We start from the raw sequence: 26,541 nt of genomic DNA, 5'->3' as shown, positions 1-26,541 counted from the left end.
TCTATTGCATAGTCTGTCTCTCGTTTCCAATGGTGAGCTTTGCTGTCAATAGTATATTTTGATGAAGATCAGAGGAGCATGTATTTGATTGTCTCTCTGCTTGTCTATGTCCTTCCTCCCCTCTCCTCTGTGTGAAACCACCATTTTTTCCTCTGTTCTTTTCATAGGTATTAAGAAAGTTCTGTGCATTGCCTTGAGGCGTTCATGGTCTATATAGTAGTGTTTGATGGACTAGTATCTGAACACCTGTGTGTGCTTTGCTGTTTAACAGTCTCACTACATTTTTCTTCATAGGAGAATGGGAGATACAGTATTTGGCCTCTGACAGGATTGATGCTTTTTTGCTTATTTTCTGCAGTGAAATGTCATGGCTCAGTCATTTTGGACACCATCACATTTTTCATAGTTAGTTGTCAAACCTACAATCATTCGCCTGCAAAAACACAAAGAAATGAAACACAATTAGACACTGAAACAAAAGCCGGGCATTTGGAAATATGTCTGGTTAAATGGCATTAACCCTGGTCTCATTCTGCACCAGTAAAACAGCGTACATAATCAGGATTAACATTAGCACGATAGGGAAAACACTGACAGAGAGAGAACGAGAGAGAGGGAGAGGAGGGGGAGCTGTAGCACAGTCTATGATGATGGCCTCAAACTAAGATTGGTGATATGCAGTAACACATGTATGAAATACTCATAAACAAACATGTGCATTCAACCACAAACACATACACACATATTACAGTAGACCCACAGTCATTTCCATATGGCTCTGAGTAGACCAGCACACGTCATTTGAGCTCTTGCCACAGATTGAAATACAGTGAAAACAGTCAGGTTAAAAAATCTGAATCGCTTACCCAGATGCCTGTGATAGACAGAGCTGTTCCCACATCTGTCATTGGTCAGTAGATTGCTTCTGAGGGCACCAGGAGAAGTCGACTCTATGACAACAGGTTTAGCCCACATGTTGCTAGGCAACTAATCCAGTGGGGAAGGAATGGGTCTATTCTCGTGACAATGACGGACAATTATCGGATGCTTATCTCTTTAAAGACGTTTTCCAGTGCATTGTTTGCAATTAAACAAAATGCATTTATCCTAACACTATTCTTTACCTGACAATATGCACTTTTTTCATGTCACAGAATATTTGATTATGTGCTTTCAACTTTGGGCCATGACTATGGTCACTTTGAAATTCTAATAATTAGATTAGATTAGTTTATTAGTTACATGCACAGGGTCGCAGATGTAATTGCAGGGTACAGTGCAATTCTTAAACTCAGAGCTCCAACAGTGCAGGTAAAAAAAGAGAAGTGAATGAAACAATAATAAAAATAATAATAAATACATATTTACAACTGTAGCAATGATAAATGTCTATTGGGGGGTTGGGGGTGGGGGAGCATGTAGCTTGTTGGTGGCTATTCAGCAGCCTGATGGTCTGGGGGTAGAATCTAATGGCCAGTCTGTCAGTTTTTGGCATGATGTGCCTATACTGCCCCCGTCTGAGTGATGGAAGTGGGGAGAACAGGCTGTGGCTCAGGTGACTGAGGTCCTTGATGATCAATCTTCTTGGCCTTCCTACGACACCAGTGTGCACCCAATGGTGTGTTTGGCTGAGCATAGCACCCACTGTAGAGCCTTGTGGTCAGTGGTGGTGAAGTTGATGTACCAGGCTGTGATGCAGCCCGACAGTATGCTCTTGATGGTGCTCCTGTATAACACTGTGATGGCCCTCAGGGACAGGGAGAATTTCTTCATCCTCCATGAGGGTCTACATCAGAGAGATGTAAGCTCTATAGTGGGAAATGATCACTGGGTTTTGATGTTCAGTGACTGTTTGCTTTGTTTGTGTGACATCAAATGGAACAGCAGAATCTTCTGAATTCTTAGTTATAAATGACCATGGAAACTCTCTGCTGCTGACCTCTTTTGATGTCAAATTTCTATTTTAGAATGTACGGCTTATGTCTGGACTGGACTGGCTGTATAGTTGTCATCCAGTCATGGTGCACCAATGGCGTAAAGTACTTAAGTAAAACACTTTGAAGTACTATATTTTGGGGATCTGTACTTTAATATTTATAATTTTCACAACTTTTACACCACTACATTCCTTATGTACATTTTACTCCCATACATTTTACATAACACCCAAAAAGTATCCTTTACATTTCAAATGCTTGGGCAATATGGTCCAATTCACAGACCTATCAATATAACACATTGTCATCCCTACTGCCTCTGATCTGGCAGAATCACTAAACATAAATACAGCATTTGTAAATTATGTCTGAGTGTGGGAGTGTGCTTCTGTCTGTCCGTACATTTTATTTATTAAATCGTGGAGTATTTTAAGGGTAACTTTTAATTTTACTTGAGGAATTTTCTATTAAGGTATCTTTACTTTTACTAAAGTATGACTGTTGAGTATTTTTTCCACCACTGGTCTGCACCTTGAAGGACCCATGATGTGGAAATGGCTTTGCACATGACAAGATGCATTTGTAGGCTCAATGCCAAATGGGGTATGAAGCCACCTGGGTGAACCCTACTGCCAGTGTACAACTGGCGCGTCAGCTATCATATCGTTTTATGTATCCCTTAAAGCATTGTTCAACCACATCATTGGGTAAAAAACATTACTAAATCTTCAGAAATAAATCAAGTAGATGTTTTCCAGTGATCAACTGCAGACGCCAGAGAGGCTCGTCCTTCCTAACTCCAATGATTTTTATTATATATTATTTTATGTGGTTATCTGCTGCTGTCAATCTCCATCTGAAATTAGCGCTGGGAAGCATACAACTACCAGAGCCTCTATCTACTCTGCAGGTGTCAGGAGATGGAATGCCAGAGAGAGCCTACCCTGTGACTCCAGAGCACTGATAACCTGGAGACAGGCTGCCAAACACATCCAGTCAAATGAAAGGGTGGTTTTCCTCATCAGCTGTACTCCCCATCTTCTCCTCACATAGCCAGTTCTGTTAGCTGGATGCACATCAACGCACTGCTTATTCAGTTTGGGAACAGAGACTGTGTTAATTAACTGACTGAGGAGAATCACAGAGGGAGATTGGGGTGGTACTGCGAGCTATGGTATCATCAATTCAATTCATCCCTCAAATATAAAGATGGTAGCTAGAGAAGTAGTCCAATGTCACTCACTCACTTACTGTACATTTTATTTCACAACGGTGGATAGGTTTACTTGAGTACATTTAATATGAATTATTTAATGACAAAAAAGTGCTTATAAATATGGCAAATATTGAATAATTAAATGTTTCTGACAGAATAGAAGGATAAGGAATAGGGAGTGTAATCACCCCCCCTCTCATTACCTAGCATATACGTTGTGTAGTAGCTATTATCCAACAGTGGAAAAGGATTCCACGACAATAATGTATTTTTCCTCAAAGTCCCTCTTAAGCCAACTCAAATATGTGCCTGTCCTACCCCCTTGGATAGGCTTAGTCATAGTATTGCACACCATTCTGCAGAGACAGTGTTTCACCGTGCTGAGCTAGAATCTTACTGTAACCTGAATTGAGCATGCTGATTGAAGTCTATTATTGGCAACAATTGCTAAGATGGGACAATTTTGTGTGGAAAAAAAGGTAGTCTATCCTGGGAACCAACACTTCTGAGAGAGGAGTTTTGAAACACACAGGCCTACATGGTTTTAATAAATGGGAAATTCTTCTTCTTTAAGGTCTGTCTGTGCTGGTGGAACAAACCAGGGGATGGGTTTGATGCGGTTCTCTCGCCTCTACAGAGCACACAGGTCCAGCGCAATGAGTATCTCCCTGTGGATATGATGTAACTCATATTTACTGTAATGGCAGTGTGCTGAATACAGGCTCTGGGATTCTCTCTCTAAAAGGATCTGTACAAAACTACCAATGGACCTCCTCCTGACCTGTCCTTCTCCAGCGAGTTCATTCACACAACGTAAACACACACACAGACAGCATGCTGGCGTCTACTGAAAGTGAGGAAGTTATTACCTCAACCATTCCCTTAAATTCCCTGTTGTGTGGGAATTTGTTTCCCAGTACAATTTTTTTATGCATTCACATTTTGATCTATCGCTCTACAAATGTTTTTTGGTGGGAATTCCAATGCATGAAAGTGCATCAATCATAAGCAAGTATGATGAATGCTTGGTATGTCCAAATAGAATGACTGACAGGGTTCATATCATTACATTGTCATTGTCTATAAATGGATAGATCTCTGCAGGTGGTACAGTTTGTTCTGTGGGTTTAAGGAAGCTTGGTCTTGCACTCAGTAAACATGGTTGTTGTCACATCAAATATAAAAAGTAGGACTTTTCTGGACTGAGGTCAAGTTAGCTTTTGCCACATCCGGTATGTTCCCTTTCACCTGATCACTGTGAGAGAAAGCAGTAAATGAAACTACAAGTCAAGCAAGGGCAAAATGTAAGTTGGCACCAGTTGTCCTAATACATATTCAAGTGGCTCTCTTTTGAACACACAGTCATGTTCTATTTCAGTTCAACCTTTAGTAATCTGGCATAGGCATGACAAACACTCCTTAAAAGACCTTTGGCTGAAATTGGAGACATGCTGGTACTCCCAGAGCTACTCTCTAACGATTGATGTTACAATGCCTTGAATGCTGGGAAACCAGAGGTATTTTCCCTAACCATCATATCACGTGCGTCAACATATTACACCAATTTACTTTGATCAACAGTAAAATTATATAATTATGATTGGTTGGTTAATATTACAATTTGTATGCCCTTTAAAAAAGGAGTTCACGTAACATAAAAACCTTCATAATTTGGGGTGAAAAATGCTCCCTGGGGAGCTTGCACACTCCTTTCCTAGGCTCCAGTTCTCTCGAGACCCATTACAACAGCTGTGCAGTGTCATAGGGCTAACCAAAAGGGCACCCCTCTATTTATATCCAATCAAGAGTTGGTAGCTAAGCAAGTAGCACTCATGTTAAACTTTGGACCACTTACCATCTAATACCAGATTTGTTCACGTGTTAAATAGACCTTTAGTCTTGTTGAAACGATCATAGCTTGTGGGCTAGGATGGTCTAGTGGTTAGGGCTGCAGCCTTCACTGTACAGTCATGCCCAATGTCCACCAGATCATTATGCAGATTTATTTTGCCAGATGTCTCGCCCGCATTTTCCATACTTGACCCACGTGCTTTGCTTTCAACTATTAAAAGCTACCTAGTTGGAGTCTGTGTGTACATCCGTTGAATGCATGCCGTACACAGAATGCACAGCAGCCTAGTGCGACACCCCCAACTAGGCGTTACGGGCCTCGCGACTGAAATTGAATGACTTCCGCTGGAATGCAAAGTTTAATGCATCTGGTGGACACGAGGCATTACACTGTGTTGGCGTAGGTTTGAATCCGGCCCACTACGGCACCATTCCTAATAATAAATAACTGGTCAGGTAATTACTGTACATGATTTACCAGTTTTCACATCTTGGAAACCTTAAGGAACAAACATCAGTAAACTGGTGAAATACTTGGTTGGTGTTAATTAAGATCAATATCATAGGGCAGAAGAAAATAAATCATTTTCAGTCAAGAACATATTTATTTTTTGTCATACAATATACATTTAGTAAAACTCAAAAACAAACTAATGCTGTCACATTTAATGAACTTAAAGCAGACCACACTTTTCTGAAGTTATTTACACAATAACAATATTATACCATTAGTATCAATCTTCATGTACAGTAACAATATAATTTATATAGAAAAAGAGGTAGGGTCAATTGCTCTATTGCCCAATTAATCAGAACACTAAAATTATTTTTGCTTCAAATAATATGGGGCTGAAAAGGGTTAAAAGCTCTAAACCACAGCATGGTCTTAATTAACCTGGGTCTCCACCAGACTGAAGAGCAGTCTGGGACAGCAACAGTCACGCAGACCAGCATTTAATGTACACAGACAATTAAAGGCATCCGAAGCAAATCGATTCACAAAAGAATGTACTTCATTTCAAGCTGAATTTGTACAGAGAATAGGGATTCAAATGGAATCGAAAATCAAAACCCAAATGACTGATTCGAATGGTAATGGTTCCAAAGGCAGGAGAACAAAAGTACGAGGTCAGACAAGTCTGGAGCCCATACATTTCAATTGTCTTTGATGTAGTCTTAGGAAGCTTATGGTCAACATAAATAGTATAACACACTGTTATATCAATCAATTAGAACAAAAACCCCATCACGTTTCTCTTACAGAATCCCAATTTGAGACCCACGTGCATAACTACATTTGCATGTATACAACACATGCACATCAGTCCTAGCGACAACACACTAAAGTCGGAGTTAAAAATTAAGATGTCAAGTTAGGATTTTGCAAAGTGCAGCATTGCTATCATGGCAAAAAAATGTCAAACAGAATCAGTTAATGTACTACAAAAATTCTGCTTAACAGACTAAAAACAAGGATCAATCGATTCTAAAACCAACTCTACCTCTAGTGAAATAAAACAGTAATATCAGCTCTTCAAAGCCTGCTATAGAGCTTAATCAGATGAAGCCTTCCATTCAACAGGTGTTGCCATGAAATGCCCGATATCATATGCTGCCTGATTACACAAATAGTGATGCATATTATGTGCTCTTCAGACAAACATAGCAGTACAACAAAGACTCATGGTCTAAACCATGAGACAGCAGGTCAGTCATTGGTCCAATGGGCTGAAGTGTTGAACAAGGAATTACATTTAGGTTGATGATCAGTAGTCCATTATGCGACTATAGTGTGCTGAAGATTACTGCCCCCCCCCCACAAAAAAGTTTGCTTATGGTGCAGCTCCAATAACACCATTCTTATGTTCGCTGACAATCAGAGCACTCCTCTAATGGTGAACTGTAGTAGGCCTTCTGGCAATGAGTAAACCCAGTTCAGTATACGTTATGCCTCCAGTTTTCGGACAGTTAGTGCATTGCTTTACAGGTGGGTGTGTTGGTTGCTTAATGCACCCCGTTCATTATGTGTTTCTGGTGTAGCTCCAGGCTCTTGGGCTCGTCCTGGTTGTGTTGGGAAGGGGCGATATAGTCTTCTTGGAGCCGAGCATTCTTCCGGATCTCCTCCAGAGTGTACTCCTGCACGATGGAGCCATTCTCAAACACAATCACCAGCATGTCCTGAGAAAGGCACACCAGAGAGTCAGTGAAACATGAAACTACGAAAGAGACGTGTGTTATACAATGTAGACTTAAAAAACTGTTGACACAGTAATCACACAGAGGTGAGCATGTGTGCTCTATTCCTCCCAAGTGAAACATCTTCCCCTATTTAAGGCCTCACCTCCTGTGGCTTGCCCACCCCTCGCTCCACAGTCTCAATGTAGTCATCAGAGTTTCTCCTAAGTGACAGAAGACCTCTCTTTGACCCCTTGGACGGGTCGGTCACAGGCTGCTTGTACACATCCATCTAGACAAAACACAAACACACCAGATGGAAACATGTTAAAATCACCTTTGTTCAAACTCTTTTGAACACTTAAATTCTTTGATTTGTGTGAGTTGTTTGTAAACACAGAAAATCAGTTGTTGTGACTGTGCTCATTCTCCCAGGACAGGTTTCCTTTGAGCACTCCACAATCACTACAAAGGAGTGATTGAGGTATGAGGAGGTATTCCATATTAGATCAAATGAAAGGTTTTGTGGGTAAAAATGGCTGCATTTCATCTTCATTCAAACACTTAGTGACTTCAGTGTTCACACCCCTTGACCTTTTCCACATTTTGTTGTGTTACAGCCTGAAATTAAAATGGATTAAATTGAGATTTTGCATCACTGACACAATACCACATAATGTCAAATTAGAAATATGATTTTAGAAATGTTTACAAAATAATAAAACCTGAAATGTCTTGAGTCAATAAGTAGTTCAACCCTGTTGTTATGACAAGCCTATAGTTCAGGAGTAAAAAATGTGCTTAACAAGTCACATAAGTTGCATGGACTCAATAAGTGTTAAACATGATTTTTCAAAATGACTACCTCATCTCTGTATCCCACACATACAATTATCTGTAAGGTCTATTAGTAGAGCAGTGAATTTTAAACACAGATTTAACCGCAAAGGTTCAGTGGCGTGTATTCATGGATGCCGAGGGAAGCCAGGCTTATTTGACTGACTTTTTTCTCTCATAATTTTCAGTCAATTAGGAAGTAGCTGAATCTCACCGGAGAAATTCAGAGCGAGGGAAACAGTGCCCTTCTGTCTCAGTATAGCCCATGTGTAGCCCATGTATCTTATGCGGTCTGGACCAAAAGAGTATGTCATGTTGTGGCCGTAGCATTTGATTGATTGATGCCAACAAGCATTTGGCCTCCCTTGATAAAACAATTAAAATAATTAGCATTGAGCTCAACTGTGGGTTGACCTGGTGCAGCGTTCAACTAGTCTACAAGTAGGATGAGTAAAAAAATAAAATAAAAAACGTTTAGCTCGCAACACACGATATTTAGCAACATTGTTTGGCCTAAATAGAAAAAACTATCCTGAAGTTAGTTTTCAGTGTATTAAACTAAGCAAGCCTTGTTAATTTGACGATTTTTAATTGTTTAAGTTGGAATGGTGCCGAAATAGAGGAGGCAGTGCTCCTGTGGTCTTTGTGCTGACCTGAGGTAACGCCGTGGTTCTAAAATCAGTAGTTGTTTAGTAAAAAAATAAAATAATGTTTTTTAACTTGCTTGACCATGTTGCAGGTCATATAAGTGTTTGTTACATGCAATATTTGCTTTGTGGACAGATGTTGCTCTCCGGTTCTGTGATTAAAACAAGTATGTGTCGTTGAATTTATTTTGCCACTGTCTGGCCACTTTTTTTGCTGTCACGGCCTTATTGTATATATCACAGTGGAATATGAACAAATAGGTTTATACAGCATAGGTTGTAATATGGATGTTTTACTGGTTTCACTTTCTCAGTGATTTTACCCGCGCACTGCTACTGGGGAGGTTATCCAAAGCAGGGTACTTATTGGTAGATGGGTAAAAATAAAAAACGCAGACCATATATCCCTTTGAGCATGGTGGAAGTTATTAATTACACTTTGGATGGTGTATCTAATAGATGGGTTAACTAACAACGTCACTAAAACGTGGGGGCAGAAGTCAGCGTGTTGTAATTCGGGATGGGCATTTAGCTAGCAAGAAAGACAAGAAACCGCCATGTGGGGTATCATAAGTGGCTTGTTTCAGCTCGTTCCACCTTGTTCATGATACTATGTCTTGTTTTGAAATGTTGACTGATTTCATGCCAGTGCTAATATGGCTAAACATTTGCTAGCTAGTTTATCAACAACTGTAATGATGTATTTGAGAGACAAGTACTCATTGTGCAATTAGACTGCTGAACAATTAGAAAAATCACCACCAGACAATTTACATAGACCCCCCTTTTGTACAATGCTGCAACTACTCACTGTTTATTGACTATGCATAGTCACTTCACCCCCACCTACGTGTACAAATTACTTCAACTATCCTGTACCCCCGCACACTGACTCAGTACCGGTGCCCCCTATATATAAAGCTCGTTAGTGTTACTTTTTATTATTACTTTTTATTTTAGTCTACTTGGTAAATATGTTCTTATCTCTTCTTGAAATGCACTGTTGGTTAAGGGCTTGTAAGTAAGCATTTCACGGTAAAGTCTACACAACTTTGTATTCGGCGCATGTGACAAATAAAGTTTGATTTGATCTATACACCCAGTCACTACACAGATAAAGACGTCCGTCTTAACTCAGTTGTTGGAGAGGAAGGAAACCGCTCCCGGATTTAACATCGAGGCCAATGGTGGCTTTAAAACAGTTCCAGCATTTAATGGCTGTGATAGGAGAAAACTGAGGATGGCTCAACAACATGACAGAATGAAAAGAAGGAAGCATGCACATGTTATTGGTAAGCTTGTCATCGGCAAGACTAAGGAGTTTTTTTAGGATACAAATAAAATAGTGCTAAACACAGGCAAAATCCTAGAGGAAAACCTGGTTCAGTCTGCTTTCCAACAGACATTGGGAGACAAATTCACCTTTCAGCAGGACAATAACCTAAAACACAAGGCCAAATATACACTATAGTTGCTTACCAAGATGACATTCCTGAGTGGCCGAGTTACAGTTTTGACTTAAATTGGCTTTAAACTGTATGGCAAGACTTGAAAATGTCTGTCTAGCAATGATCAACAACAAACTTGACAGAGCTTGAAGAATAATGTGCAAATTCAGGCTGTAACAACAAAATGTAGAATAAGTCAAGGGGTATGAATACTTTCTGAAGGCACTGTATAAAAGTAAATAAGTGAGTAACGTACCCCCTTCCCATTGATCTCCACATAGCTGCATTTGAAGGCACAGTTGAGTGTGTCTCTGTTGAGCTTCTGAAGGAGGGCGCTCCCACAGCCAAAGAACACGTTCTCAGCACTCCAGCCTTCGTCACTCAACTTCTCCAGGATCTACAGGCAGAGATGGCAGTTAAACAATGTGGTACATGCAATAAGGTATATCCAGAGGGGTGTTCGTTGGCGGTGTGTGTAAATTATTTTCTTACCTCATCAACTGAGTTGAGATCAATGCCGTCGCCCTGGATGATACGCAGGTAAGATGGCAGCACCTTGAAGCCTTGAGAGTTCAGAGAGCAACCGAAGCACTCCTCCAAAATCTTTATCACCTGGGGAGGGAATAGGTAGTCCTGCATCCAAACTTTGAAACTTGAATCGAAGAGACAATAATAGGCAACTGAAACCCCCACACAGACAAGTGACATTTCGAAGGGAATCAATAAGAGCTAAGTGTATAGAGCACACCAAGTATGTAGGGCCCAAGGGTGACACTATGGAACCTGAAATCCAATCTGAATAAGAACGCAAGTTTGTCTTAAAAACAATAAAACATAAAAGAACAGCCAAGAGCAACTTAAAACTAACTGCTCTTTTCAAAAAACATTCCTTGCAGTAGACCCATTGTCAAGAGAAGTAGACTTTGGATGAACTTGGATGGAAACTGGAAATTAACGAGTTGAAGTCAGAAGTTTACATAAACTAGTTTTAATGACTCCAACCTAAGTGTTTCAACCATTCAACAAATTTCTTGTCCTAACCGACTTGCCAAAACTATAGTTTAACATCTACTTTGTGCATGACACACGTCATTTTTCAAACAATTGTTTACAGACAGGTTATTTCACTGTATCACAATTCTATTGGGTCAGAAGTTTACATACACTAAGTTGACTGTGCCTTTAAATAGCTTGGAAAATCCCAGGCAATTATGTCATGGCTTTAGAAGCTTCTGATAGACCTCCAATTGATACACATGATGTCAATTAGCCTACCTGAGGATGTATTTCAAAGCCTACCTTCAAACTCAGTGCCTCTTTGCTTGACATCATGGGAAAATCTAAAGAAATCAGCCAAGACCTCAGAAAAGAAATGTAGACCTCCACAAGTCTGGTTCATCCTTGGGAGCAATTTCCAAAATGCCTGAAGGTACCACGTTCATCTGAACAAACAATAGTACCCAAGTAAACATCATGTGACCACGCAGCCGTCATACAGTCTCCTAGAGATGAACGTACTTTGGTGCAAAAAGTGCAAATCTATCCCAGAACAAAAGCAAAGGACCTTGTGAAGATGCTGGAGGAAACAGGTACACAAGTATCTATATCCACAGTAAAACAAGTCCTATATAGACATAACCTGAAAGGCCGCTCAGCAAGGAAGCCACTGCTCCAAAACAGTAATAAAAAAGCAAGACTATGGTTTGCAACTGCACATGGGGACAAAGACTGTACTTTTTGGAGAAATGTCCTCTGGTCTGATGAAACAAAAATAGAACTATTTGGCCATAACGACCATCGTTATGTTTGGAGGAAAAAGGGGGAAGCTTGCAAGCCAAAGAACACCATCCCAACCGTGAAGCACGGGGGTGGCAGCATCATGTTGTGGGGGTGCTTTGCTGCAGGAGGGACTGGCGCAATTCACAAAATAGATGGCATCATGAGGGATGGAAAATTATGTAGATATATTGAAGCAACATCAAGACATCAGTCAGGATGTTAAAGCTTGGAACCCATGTTCCACTTTCTCAGGTAAATCACTTCAAGTGAACAAACGTCACGTGATTTCTTTCAGGCACTTTGTTGAACAATGCAAAAGATGAATCCTAGTAGATGGGTCTTCCAATTGGACAAAATTGTGGCAAAATGGCTTAAGGACAACAAAGTCAAGGTATTGGAGTGGCCATCATAAACCTCTGACGTCAATCCTATAGAAAAATGTGGGCAGAACTGAAAAAGCATATGCGAGCAAGGAGGCCTACAAACCTGACTCAGTTACACCAGCTGTCCGGAGGAATGGACAGAATTTCCCCAACTTATTGTGGGAAGCTCGTGGAAGGCTACCTGAAATGTTTTACCCAAGTTAAACAATTTAAAGGCAATGCTACCAAATACTATTTGAGTGTATGTAAACTTCTGACTCACTGGGAATGTGATGAAAGAAATAAAAGCTGAAATAAATCATTCTTTCAACTATTATTTTGACATTTCACATTCTTAAAATAAAGTGGTGATCGTAACTGACCTAAGACAATGAGTTTTTACTAGAATGAAATGTCAGGAATTGTGAAAAACTGAGTTTAAATGCATTTGGCTAAGGTGTACGTAAACTTCCGACTTCAACTGTATGTACCGTGTGTATGGCCAGCCAGACCCACACCACAACCCAGACCTGTGACACTTGTAGCTAGATCATACTTGACTATGAGAGATCCCAAAAGGAAGGTAGGTGTGTGTGTTCCCCCACCTCGATGAGGGTCTCTGCGGGGTCTCCTGAGTCAGGCCGGATGATCAAGCAGGAGTCTTCGCTCCGCTCTATCACGCGCTCCTTCAGCTTGTCTCCCCAGATGTTTCTACAAGCCTTGAAGATGTCGTAGCTGTCACTGACCACTGACACCGGCCCTGTCGGGAACTGGTCCAGCATGCTCTCGAAGGCCTCCTTCTCCCTGCTCCGCCCCCACGAGATGATCGTACTACAGGGAGAAGATGAAATTGGTGGATTGCTGGACTGAAAACCTCTTATCCCTACACCTAGGGCTGCATGTTTGCTGTACAAGTCAAAAACCACAAAGCAAAATGTGTGATGCCACATGTGAAAGGGAATATGTGAGTGAGTGTGTATGTGAGCATGAGTCTTACCTATGCTCTGCTGCAGGCATAGAGAAGCCTGCCATGGGGCAGCCGTAGTATCGCTGGGCCATCAGTAGCCCTGCTACAGTGTCTGTACTGCAGAAATTCACCAGGTGGGCTGCCCCGCCTAATGCCGCAGACTGATAGGGATAAAGGAGGGAAAATCATCAGTTTCAAATTGTCACAGACAGAAGTGTGCAATTGAAGGAAAAAAAACAGTCTGCTCCAAATCCCCAGCCCCTTTCCCGTTACCTCAGCATCATCCTTCAGTTTCTGTTCATTCTGGTTATAGTCACAGTAATGCTCCAGAACATAGTCAGCAATAATCTGCTACAATAAATATCTTCATAGTGGGAGGGACATCTCAAACTAGACTGAACAAAAATATAAACATCTATGCCCACCCATGGCTGCGCCTCTGCCCAGTCATGCAAAATCCATCGATTAGCCTAATTCATTCATTTCCATTAATTTATTTCCAGTTCCCTTATGTGAACTGTAACTCAGTAAAATCATTGAAGTATAGTTTGATATGTCCCTCCCACTATGAAGATATTTCTTGTAGCAGATTATTGCTGACTATGCTCATTAGTATTCAAAGGAGAGAGTCTTTAGGCCTCACTGGAGCATTACTGTGACTATAACCAGAATGAACAGAAACGGGTCGAAATGCTGTAAATGGAACTACACTGAACAAAAATATAAATGCAACATGAAGTGTTGGTCCCATGTTCCATGAGCTGAAAAAAAAAAATTCCCCATATGCATTTCTCGTTTGCCAATATAATCCATCCACCTGACAGGTGTGGCATATCAAGAAGCTGATTAAACAGCATGATAATTACACAGGTGCACCTTGTGCAGAGGACAATAAAAGGCCACTAAAATGTACAGTTGTCTCACAACACAATGCCGCAAATGTCTCAATTTGAGGGAGCATGCAATTGGCATGCTGACTGCAGCTCCAGAGAGTTGAATGTTAATTTCTCTACCGTAAGTCGTCTCCAACATCGTTTTTGAGAAATTTGCAGTATGTCCAACCACCCTCACACCCGCAGACCACGGGTATGGGCAGGCATAAACTACAAACAACGAACACAATTACGATTTAGGGACGGCAAATTGAATGCACAGAGATACCATGACGAGATCCTGAGGCCCATTGTCATGTGAATCATCCGCCGCCATCACCTCATGTTTCAGCATGAAAATGCATGGCCATGTCGCAAGGATCTGTACACAATTACTAGAAGCTAAACATGTCTGGTGAGTGGAAGAACTGGGACATGTTACCCATTGAGCATGTTTGGGATGCTCTGGATCGACCTGTACAACGGCGTGTTACAGTTCCTGCCAATATCCAACAACTTAGCACAGCTATTGAAGAGGAGTGGGACAACATTCCACAGGCCACAATCAATGAAGAAAAGGAGATGTGACACGCTACATGAGGCAAATGGTGGTCACCCCAGATAATAATTGGTTTTCTGATCCACATTACTACCTTTTTTAAAGGTATCAGTGACCAACAGATAAATATCTGTATTCCCAGTCATGTGAAATCCATAGATTAGGGCCTAATTAATGATTTCCTTATATGAACTGTAACATTTTTGAAATTGTTGCATCTATATATATTTTTTCATTCTATATGCATATTTTAATGCTAGACTGTTGCTCTTCATCAAATCTATTTTAGAAAGCCTTTTTTGTTTTACATCAGAAATTGTCACAGTGCATTACAGATGCCCAGCCCCAAACTCCCAAGAAGGCAGAAACCTAGAAAGAAACCAGGCTCAGAGGTGTGACCAGTCCTCTTCTGGCTGGGCTTGCCATGGGTCTTACCTCCTGCGAGGAAACCCCTCTGTAGCCAAAGTCATGCAGTTTGAAGTCCAGGCCCTCCAGACTGCCTGATGTGGCCTTCATGTGCTTGGCCAGGATCTTCTTAAACTCCCGGGAAATGGTCGCCACACTAATGGGATACCACATCTGGACCAGCATGGTCTGAGAGAAAAAGAGAAACACAGACCGAGATCGCTAAAACACCATTTGATTTGAGAAGAAGTTGATTTTGTTCAGAGACGACTTCTAAAACCATGACAATGGGACGTGGCTGTGCCATTTGTGCTGGAAGGGAAGTAGAAATGGGTGGGGGCTGGATGGCAAAAGCTGTGGCTGGTGTTGGGCTCAGTGCCAGCAGGCTAAGCTATCCCCTGAACAGAAAAAGGCCAGAGTGACTGGGTGGAATCATCCTCATTGACCTGATTAGGGGAATTGCAATGGTTTCTTTGACCTCATGACATTGTCCAACAAAACAGAGAGATGTTTTTTAAATAGATAAATAACAAGGAATAAAGTTCAGATTTAATGTCAAATGCACAAGTACAGTGGAATGCCTTTCTTGCAAACTCAAAACACCACAATGCAATACAAGAATAAAATAAAAACACGAGAAATAAGAAATATGAAGAACACAAAAAGTAAGTAACTTTAAGCATACTATATACAGGGTCAGTTTCAATACCATATATGCAGGGACACTGGAGTGATGGAGTTAGAAATGTATAGGGGTAAGGTGACTAGGCTTCAGGATATATGATAAACAGTGTAGCAGCCGCTTGTATGTGAGTGGGTGTGTGTGAGTGTAGTCAGTATAAATGTATGTGCATGTTACAGTATGTGTGAGTGATTAGATGGAGTGAGAATGTGTGTAGGGTCGTATGAGTGTGAATAGACCAAAACAATCAATGAGGATACAAGGCTAACTCAGATAATCCGTGTAGCTAGCTGTTTTTCAATCTCTCGGTCCCAGCTTTGATGCACCTGTACTGACCTCGCCTTCTGGATGATAGCGGGGTGAACAGGCAGTGGCTCGGGTGGTTGTTGTCCTTGATGATCTTTATGGCCTTCCTGTGACATCGGGTGGTGTAGGTGTCCTGGAGGGCAGGTAGTTTGCCTCCGGTGATTCGTTGTGCTGAACTCACTACCCTCTGGAGAGCCTTAAGGTTGTGGGCGGAGCAGTTGCCGTACCAGGCGGTGATACAGCCCGACAGGATGCTCTCGATTGTCCATCTGTAGAAGTTTGTGAGTGCTTTTGGTGACAAGCCGAATTTCTTCAGCCTCCTGAGGTTGAAGAGGTGCTGCTGCTCCTTCACGATGCTGTGTCGGTTGACCAATTCAGTTTGTCTGTGATGTGTACGCCGAGGAACTTAAAACTTACTACCCTCTCCACTACTGTTCCATTGATGTGGATAGGGGGGTGTTCCCTCTGCTGTTTCCTGAAGTCCACAATCCACTCCTTAGTTTTGTTGACGTTGAGTGTGAGGTTATTTTCCTGACACCACACTGAGGGCCCTCACCTCCTCCCTGTAGGCCGTCTCGTCGTTGTTGGTAATCAAGCCTACCACTGTTGTGTCGTCCGCAAACTTGATGATTGAGTTGGAGGCGTGCGTGGCCACGCAGTCATGGGTGAACAGGGAGTACAGGAGAGGGCTCAGAACGCACCCTTGTGGGGCCCCAGTGTTGAGGATCAGCGGGGTGGAGATGTTGTTGCCTATCCTTACCACCTGGGGGCGGCCCGTCAGGAAGTCCAGTACCCAGTTGCACAGGGCGGGGTCGAGACCCAGGGTATCGAGCTTGATGACGAGCTTGGAGGGCACAATGGTGTTAAATGCCGAGCTGTAGTCGATGAACAGCATTCTCACATAGGTATTCCTCTTGTCCAGATGGGTTAGGGCAGTGTGGTTGAGATTGCATCGTCTGTGGACCTATTTGGGCGGTAAGCAAATTGGAGTGGGTCTAGGGTGTCAGGTAGGGTGGAGGTGATATGGTCCTTGACTAGTCTCTCAAAGCACTTCATGATGACGGAAGTGAGTGCTACAGGGCGGTAGTCGTTTAGCTCAGTTACCTTAGCTTTCTTGGGAACAGGAACAATGGTGGCCCTCTTGAAGCATGTGGGAACAACAGACTGAGATAGGGATTGATTGAATATGTCCGTAAACACACCAGCCAGCTGGTCTGCGCATGCTCTGAGGGCGCGGCTGGGTCTGCCATCTGGGCGTGCAGCCTTGCAAGGGTTAACACGTTTAAATGTTTTCCTCACGTCGGCTGCAGTGAAGGAGAGTCCGCATGTTTTGGTTGCGGGCCGTGTCAGTGGCACTGTATTGTCCTCAAAGCGAGCAAAAAAGTTATTTAGTCTGCCTGGGAGCAAGACATCCTGGTCCGTGACGGGGCTGGTTTTCTTTTTGTAATCCGTGATTGACTGTAGATCCTGCCACATACCTCGTGTCTGAGCCGTTGAATTTAGATTCTACTTTGTCTCTATACTGACGCTTAGCTTGTTTGATTGCCTTGCGGAGGGAATAGCTACACTGTTTGTATTCGGTCATGTTTCCGGTCACCTTGCCCTGATTAAAAGCAGGGGTTTGCGCTTTCAGTTTCACGCGAATGCTGCCATCAATCCATGGTTTCTGGTTTGGGGATGTTTTAATCGTTGCTATGGGAACGACATCTTCAACGCACATTCTAATGAACTCGATTACCGAATCAGCGTATTCGTGTATGTTGTTGTTTGATGCAATACGAAACATATCCCAGTCCACGTGATGGAAGCAGTCTTGGAGTGTGGAATCAGATTGGTCGGACCAGCGTTGAACAGACCTCAGCGCGGTGGACAGCATTCTCACGTAAGTGTCCACTTGTCCAGTTGGGAGAGGGCAGTGTGGAGTGCAACAAAGATTGGATCATCTGTGTTTCTGTTGAGAGCAGGGACAAACCCTGGAGTACTGCCCAACATGGTCACAGCTCTGTTCTGTCTGACCAGTATCTGATACAATCCACCTGGTGAGGTGTGTGTGTACACACACACACACACACACACACACACACTCACACTCACAGGGTTTAAGAAACGTATGCTGTATTAGAGAAAGGAAGTACAACAAAATGACAATGAAAGGGATACTAAGGGGGAAATTAAGAGAATTACCTCAATATAGTTGGTGAGCCAGAAGAAATCTGGGTCTGTGTTTTCCACTGTGAAGAGGACGTTTCCTCTGGGAATGATCTTCCCCTCAGGAACCGCTTTGATTCGAATTGGGAGACGGCCATCATACTTCTGATGAAACAGCATCAAAATCTACAATCAACCTTGGTGTGTGTGTGTGTTCATATGAACATCTTACAGCGAGCAGCCTAACAGTTGAGACTGCATCAGTAAAATAGACTTAATTGAAAAGCTAAAATGAGTGTGTCTAGTCTTTGATTGAGACATCTCACTTACCTCCAGCACTTTCCTCCAGCCTTCCTCATCAAACACAGTCTGTCTAAAGTGCATCTGGTAAAATACTTTGGCTTCCTGAATCTTCTCCTCAGTGATGACTCGTCCTGATTAGGGGAGACAATGGGGAAAAAGTAATTCATGAATCAAAATGAACACAGACAGAAACAAACAAACCAAAAACTCACTAGCCCACATGTCAGGCAACATTTGAACTATCAGTGTAAAAGTAGATCTGTCCCACCCCCACTTACTGCAATTCCCTTTCATTCAGTCAAAATTGAGTGTCAGTGGGTGATCAAGGCCACAGAAACACAGTCAGTGGTGGAGAATGGTAGACTAGTATGGCTGGAGGAGGCTCTCTGATTGGATAGAGGAGTGAAACCCTAGCCTGGAGGAGGACCTCAGCAGTCAGAAACAAACCCATCAGTGGTCCTCTCAGGGGTGATAGGTCACTGTTCACACATTCCACACATGACTGCATATGGGACCAGATACAAACACTGCCGACTGCCATGTCTGGAGCCCCTAAAATTAGATGAGTTGAAGTTGGCCCTTTTTATTTATTTTTAAACATACTTTATCTAGACTGTCATAGTTGCATGGATGTGGCCATTTGATTGAATTTGCAAATGTTCCATTGAGGTTGAGTGTATGAAATCTTCTGTAATCTGTGGTTTGTTTTGGAGGTTTTTCAATAACCTTCACCAAGTGACTTAGTGGGTCATACATGCACATCATGTGACAAAGGACAATACTGTTGGTAAATAGAACATATGACTGCGACTTACCACGGGGTCAAATCAGTGTGTGGGCTGAGGTGACCTCTAAACACTGACTAGGCTAGAACAGACTACAATGAGAAGGAAGAAACTCAAGAATGGAACTCTAAAAGAATGGAGATGAAAGAAGCAAGTGGAATTTCCTTACAAGGTTATAGTCCAGACTAGAGGTCGACCAATTAATCGGAATGGCCGATTAATTAGGGCCGATTTCAAGTTTTCATAACAAATCGGTAATGAGCATTTTTGGACACCGATTATATTGCACTCCATGAGGAGACTGCGTGGCAGGCTGACTACCTGTTATGCGAGTGCAGCAAGGAGCCACGGTAAGGTGCTAGCTAGCATTAAACTTATCTTAACAATCACTAGTTAAATACACATGGTTGATGATATTACTAGTTTATCTAGCTTGTCTTGCTTTGCATATAATCGATGCGGTGCCTGTTAATTTATCATTAAATCACAGCCTATTTCGCCAAACGGGTGATTTAACAAGCGCATTCGCGAAAAAAAGCACTGTCGTTGCACCAGTGTACCTAAACATAAACACCTTTCTTAGAATCAATACACAAGTATATATTTTTTAACCTGCATATTTAGTTAATATTGCCTGCTAACATGGATTTCTTTAAACTAGGGAAATTGTGTCTCTTCTCTTGCGTTGTGTGCAACAGAGTTAGGGTATATGCAGCAGTTTGGGCCGCCTGGCTCGTTGCAAACTGTGTGAAAACCATTTCTAACAAAGACAGCCAACTTCGCCAAATGGGGGATGATTTAACAAAAGCACAATCGTTGCACGAATGAACCTAACCATAAACATCAATGCCTTTCTTCAAACCAATAAACAGAGGTATATATTTTTTTAAACCTGCACATTTAGTTAAAATAATGTTAGCTGGCAATATTAACTAGGGAAATTGTGTCACTTCTCTTGCATTCATTGCACACAGAGTCAGGATATATAAAAACAGTTTGGGCCACCTGGCTCATTGCGAACTAATTTGCAAAAAGTTTACATAATTATGACGTAACACTGAAGGTTGTGCAATGTAAGAGCAAGACTTATTGATGCCACCCGTTAGATAAAATACGTAATGGTTCCGTATTTCACTGAAAGAATAAACGTTTTGTTTTCGAAATTATAGTTTCCGGATTTGACCATATTAATGACCTACGGCTCGTATTTCTCTGTGTTATTATATTATAATTAAGCCTATGATTTGATGGAGCAGTCTGACTGAGCGGTGGTAGGCAGCAGCAGGCTCGTAAGCATTCATTCAAACAGCACTTTCCTGCGTTTGCCAGCAGCTCTTCGCAATGCTTCAAGCATTGCGCTGTTTATGACTTCAAGCCTATCAACTCCCAAGATTAGGCTGGCAATACTAAAGTACCTATTAGAACATCCAATAATCAAAGGTATATGAAATACAAATGGTATAGAGAGAAATAGTCCTATAATAACTCCAACCTAAAACTTCTTATGTGGGAATATTGAAGACTCATGTTTAAAGGAGCCACGAGATTTCATATGTTCTCATGTTCTGAGCAAGAAACTTAAACGTTAGCTTTTTCACATTGCACATATTGCACTTTTACTTTCTTCTCCAACACTTTGTTTTTGCGTTATTTAAACCAAATTGAACATTTATTTGAGACTAAATTGATTTTATTGATGTATTATATTAAGTTAAAATAAGTGTTCATTGTTCATTCAGTATTGTTGTAATTGCCATTATTACACATATATATAGAAAAATCTGCTTTTTTTTGGTCCTCCAAAAATCGGTATCGGCGTTGAAATATCATAAATCGGTCAATCTCTCGTACAGGCAAAATGGACATACCTGAAAGATACTTCTTCAGGAGGTACTGAAGGCCAAAAAACACAATCTCACTGAACTGGGTGCCCCCCTTTTTGCGGCGGCACTCAAAGTATGAGTAGACCTTGCTGACATTGGGAGGGTACTGCTTGTAGTGTGTGATCTGTGGAAGAGGAGAATTTCAGTTAAAATAGGCTACAACAAAGGAAACATAAGGGAGTCAAGGGAAAAGACAAACTAACTGGAATCAAGAGGTCATGTTATTAACAACATAATAAGCCAGGTCAGTGAAGAGATGAGGTGTAGGCCCATGATGAGAAAGGTACATTTCATGTTCCTACGAGAGCTTAGTCCTGCAAAATTAGATCACAAACAGTGACTAATCTCAAAACTGTTTGTTTCAGAGCTTAAGAATGAACCTTAATACACCGGAAGATGTATACAGATCGTATACATCATTCCAACTGATTAGTGCACATAAAAACAGCATTATTTCTGAGTTTTATTTTCAAAGGGTTTACCCCCAATGTGCCAAGAGGGAAAGTGGAGCGAATGCAAAAAAGCCCTTAAGTTAGGCTAAGTGAAGAGCTTAGTGTGCAACTTGATGCTTTGTACAGTACCACATCTCTCTCTGCCAAACATGAGCTCCAGTGGGTGGGGGTGCTCTCCTCATTCCAGTTCAAAACACAGGTTGGCCTTTGTGAGCCCAGGGTCAGAAATTCAATAATTGAGAACAACTACCCTTCACTTGGAAATGTACAATTTGCGCAAAGAGGCAGGGGTGAGCAATATCAGTGCCATCTTTTTCCAAGCTGCCCTTTCTCCCTTTACCACACTTTCTCTCCCTCTACTTCTCACTCACCCTACCTCTCAGAATCTCCTTTCCCCATGATGCTGATCTTGAAGTCATAAGGTTTTGGCTCATGATCTTAGCAATAACAAATCAGATGTTTTGCAAACATTCCAGCTGAGGCTGTAGTGAGTGCCAGTGCATCAGACGTTATTACATGTCACATGACTGGAATTCTGGGAGTGTCAGGTCTGGAGGAATGGGAGTCATCACAACCAGGGACAAATAGAGAAAAAAAACTTGAGATGCCCATATGTTGCGCTGTTGCCTTCATCTTCCCATAATGGGTGAGATGGTGTTTAGGAAAGGTTAACAGGTGATGTTAGTTTTCACAGTGAAAACATAAGTGAATCTGGACCCTCAATGTTCACACAAAAGGACCACAAAGTCAACCAAAAGTAAGCGAAAGCATAAACATGATTATGCAACAACAGAGAGCTATTGATGGGAGAGGACAGCAAGAGGATGGCTAACCAGGATGTTATGCTGTTATGGAAGGTTGTTGTATATGTTGTAAGTCGCTCTGGATAAGAGCGTCTGCCAAATGACTTAAATGTAAATGTAACCATTGTTCAGATTTGGGGGATATCCATAAAGATATTTATCATATCATATTCACCTCGGCAGTCTCATGATGCACAGATACAGGATTCTCAGAAGGGATTATACAAGGGCTATGCCTACATACAGTAAGATCATCCCCTTGACCACATCTAATCAATAAATATAAATGTGTGACTACTAACTACCTTTCCAGGTGCTGTACTGAAGGATGGAACATGGCAATATGCCAGATAGGTATACCTAACAAACCTAATAAGGATTTCAGAGGAACACAAAACACATACCATACATATGTGTTCCATTCATTTGACAACATATTTAAATTTGGTAGGAATTACAACACTGTTCTGATCAGTATGAAATCAATAAAATAATAGGCTTACCTAGTGGCAAAGCTGTGACTGATCCTTAGGCTAGAGATTGAAATCAATGGTCTATAGCAGTGTTTCCCAAATCCAGTCCTTAAATACCCCCTCAACAGCACACATTTTTGTTGTAGTCTTGGACAGAAACATTGGATTCAACTTCTAATCAAATGTTATGTCACATGCTGCAGAATTACAACAAGTGTAGACCTTACAGTGCATTGCTTACTTGTCAAGGGCTTGATTATTAGTTGACAAGTATAATCTGGTGTTCTTGTCAGGTGCCACAACAAAAATATGTACTGTCGGGGATACTCGAGGACAGGGAAACACTGGTCTGTAGCAGCGTCTCCCAAACTCGGTCCTCGGGATCCCAATGAGTGCACGTTTTGGTTTTTGCCCCAACACTACTCAGCTGATTCAAATAATCAACGAATCATCAAGCTTTAATTCTTTGAATCAGCTGTGTAGTAAATCAGCTGTGTAAAACTAGGACCACGTTTGGGAAACGTTGGTCTAAAGGATTAAGACTGACACCTTTACTGACTGATTAGTTGGGGGGTCGCTACAAAATTGAAGTCATCACGCGGACCCTTGGCATTTGGTAGTGACATTTATTGAGCCGGGCTATTGCCCTCTGGTAAAGTTTGGCCGTGTGCACTCAGAGGTAGTTACCTAGCTAGGCTTGAGAAAAAGTTGAATACATGCCCCCCAAAAATCTATCATCTAGACAATTAGTACCAAACTAGCTTTTAGCAAATGGGGCTAGTATTAAGTTAGGGCTAGCAGAACACCATATAAACTAGTTAGCATTTAACCTTTATTTAGCATTAGCTGTCAGATGTTGATTACACATAGGTAGCTAGCCAGCCAGGCTACGTTTTGACCTCTATTGGTAATGTATTTGTCAGGCGTCAAATTGCTAGGCTACTCAGTATGAGAGTTGTTAAAATTAGAAATAACGATTGAGGGCGGCACACCAGCCATGGTCTGAATAATTTTGCTAGTTACTTTGCATTATTTCGGTTTGGTTTATGTAGCTAGGTTCGTGGCATTTTCTGTATACAATGTAACGTTAGTTTCTTAATACTAGTTCTTGGAATAAGGTCCCCTCGAGTGAATGTCAGCTTAGCCAGGCGCACTTCCACAACATTTCGTCAACCATTTCTGGGAAGGAAGAATATAACTGATGCAAATGCTAAAATGTTGCCAGCTTCAGCTTGCGACACGTATCGTATTGGTAACATGATAATACTACTGCTGAAAGTAAGTAACTTCTAGTTAGTGGCGATCATGACACTCACCTTGTATGAGTCTGTCGCCAGTAAAATATTAAAATCCTGGGCTGCCATGGTTATGATTGAACGAGACGAATGCGACTGTGCTCTACTTCGTCGCTATTTATCAAAATCGAAAGCTGACTAAGGCGGAGATAGCAGCTACACAACCGTACTTTTGTTATTGCTCTGTTGTTCCTGTGTTACGTCTTTCTAGTAGTGAAATTAGCCCGTCCCTGAAACTGACCGCCCAGTGAAGGAGAATTCCGGGGTTGGGTTGAGGGGGCGGATTTGAAAACATGCATGTCAGAAAGCACGTAGTCAATGCTCCCCCTCTGATATTCTCACGCACGGAAGAGGCGTGGTCACTCTGTTTTACAAGTTTCATTTCAGCACTGTGCTGGTTATCACTTGACTGAAAGTTTCACTTTCCCGAAAAGCATTGATTTAAGGGAATGGTGCTAAGTTTCTGATTTATATGCCTAGTGCAGTGGTTTCCAACCTGGGGAACATGAGAAGACTCATGAGTCTATATGCTTACATGGTAAAATACATATGAGGGAATAGTTTTCAGGGTACTCTGGTCAGAGCAAAATTCAGTTGAAGGTAAGGTAACCGAAAAAGGTTGGGAACGACTGGCCTAGTGAGTGGCTACCTTATCAAAAGTTCTGATATTGCCACTAGTACAGATGGGATTGCAAATGTTCATAAACGATTGCAAAACAAACCACTTTCCAAACGTGGAAAAGGCTATAAGGACATGCCTTATAGCTCGACCTCACGAATGCACTTGTGGCTGAATGGAAGCAAGTCCCCGCAGCAATGTTCCAGTGGAAAGCCTTCCCAAAGGAGTTGAGGCTGTTATAAAAAGGGGGACCAACTCCATATTACTGCCCATGATTCAACAAGCAGGTGTCCACATACTTTTGGTCATGTAGTGCATTTTATATGGTATTTAGACAATCACATTTTATATCTTTATGTAACTTCTTTATGTCAAGTTTCTCACATCCGGCTGTGATTGGGAATCCCATAGGGCAGTGCATAGTTGGCCCAGCGTCATCCAGGGTTGGCCGGGGCAGGCCGTCATTGTAAATAAGAATTTGTTCTTAACTGACTTGCCCAGTTAAATAAAAAAATTGTGGTAACGTACAGGAACTCAAGTCCTCTTGTTCTCTCGATCTAGAATACCTCACCATCAAATGCCGACCGCATTACCTGCCAAGATTATAATTTTCTTTTGTCATTGTCCCTACCATGTATATTCCCCCCCAAGCCGACACTGTGACGGCTCTCAAGGGACTACACTGGACTTTGTGCAAACTGGAAACTGCATATCCTGAGGCCGATTTTATTGTAGCTGGGGACTTTGATAAAGGAAACATTCCATAAATTCTATCAACACATCTCCTGGACTACACTCGGAGAGAACACGCTTTACCATTGTTACTCTCCCTCCGTCCTGCTCCTCCCCACCTATAGGGAGAAACGTTTTAGCAGGAAGCACCCGTAGTAAGGACTGTTCAACATTGGTCTGACCAATTGGAATCTAGACTGGAAAATGCTCTGGGTCACCTTTGAGGATTGTATCGATGTACACACTGACTCGGTGACTGGGTTCATCAGGAAGTTCATAGTGGATGTTTTTCCTACTGTGACGATTAGAACTTATCCAAACCAACCAAACCAAAAACTGTGGATAATTTGAACATGAACCACCGCATTTAACCACGGCCAGGTGACTGGGAATATGGTTCTGTACAAACAACCCAGCTATGACCTCCGAAAGGCAATCAAAGAGGCAAAATGACAGTACAGGGACAAAGTGGATTCTCAATTCAATGGCTCAGACATGAGACGCATGTGGGTGGGAATCCAGACAATCATGGATTATAAAGGGAAAGCCAGCTAAACACCTTCACCCGCTTTGAACAAAACAACACAGAGCCGCCGACGTAGGCTCCCGCCGCTCACGAGGACTCTGTGCTCCCGATCTCTGTGGTCAACGTAAGTAAGATATTCAAGCTTGTTAATCCTTGTACGGCTGCTGGCCCAGACGGCATACCAAGCGGCATCCTCTGAGCATGTGCAGACCAGCTGGTTGGAGTGTTTACCTACATTCAATCTCTCCCTATCCCAGTCTGTTGTCCCCACTTGCATCAAGATGTCCACCGTTGCTCCTGTACCCAAGAAAGTGAAGGTAACTGAACTAAATGACTATTGCCCTGTAGCACTCACTTTTTGGAGTCACTTTTACAGTAAATAGAATAGAATGTGTCAAAACATTTCTACATTAATATGGATGCTACCATGATTACGGATAATCCTGAATGAATCGTGAATAATGACGAGTGATAAATAT

General features: G+C 41.9%; 1 protein-coding gene across 1 annotated transcript; it reads right to left on the bottom strand.

The window, feature by feature from the left end:
* Positions 1-6,815: 6,815 nt before the first annotated feature.
* On the bottom strand, positions 6,816-24,425 carry nampt2 (nicotinamide phosphoribosyltransferase 2). Its single transcript, XM_064966526.1, has 11 exons — positions 24,207-24,425; positions 21,148-21,286; positions 18,522-18,625; positions 18,228-18,356; positions 15,086-15,244; positions 13,250-13,380; positions 12,858-13,083; positions 10,604-10,723; positions 10,368-10,508; positions 7,346-7,471; positions 6,816-7,182 (listed from the first exon to the last, which is right to left on the bottom strand). The coding sequence occupies exons 1-11, from the start codon at positions 24,252-24,254 to the stop codon at positions 7,009-7,011; spliced, it is 1,497 nt and encodes a 498-aa protein (XP_064822598.1). The 5' UTR covers positions 24,255-24,425; the 3' UTR covers positions 6,816-7,008.
* Between the last annotated feature and the right edge of the window lie 2,116 nt (positions 24,426-26,541).

This window comes from Oncorhynchus masou, chromosome 5 (assembly GCF_036934945.1).
Source record: "Oncorhynchus masou masou isolate Uvic2021 chromosome 5, UVic_Omas_1.1, whole genome shotgun sequence".
NCBI classification, from domain to species: Eukaryota; Metazoa; Chordata; class Actinopteri; order Salmoniformes; family Salmonidae; genus Oncorhynchus; species Oncorhynchus masou.
Note: the sequence above shows the minus strand (reverse complement) of the source record. Positions and strands in the feature narration are given on the sequence as shown.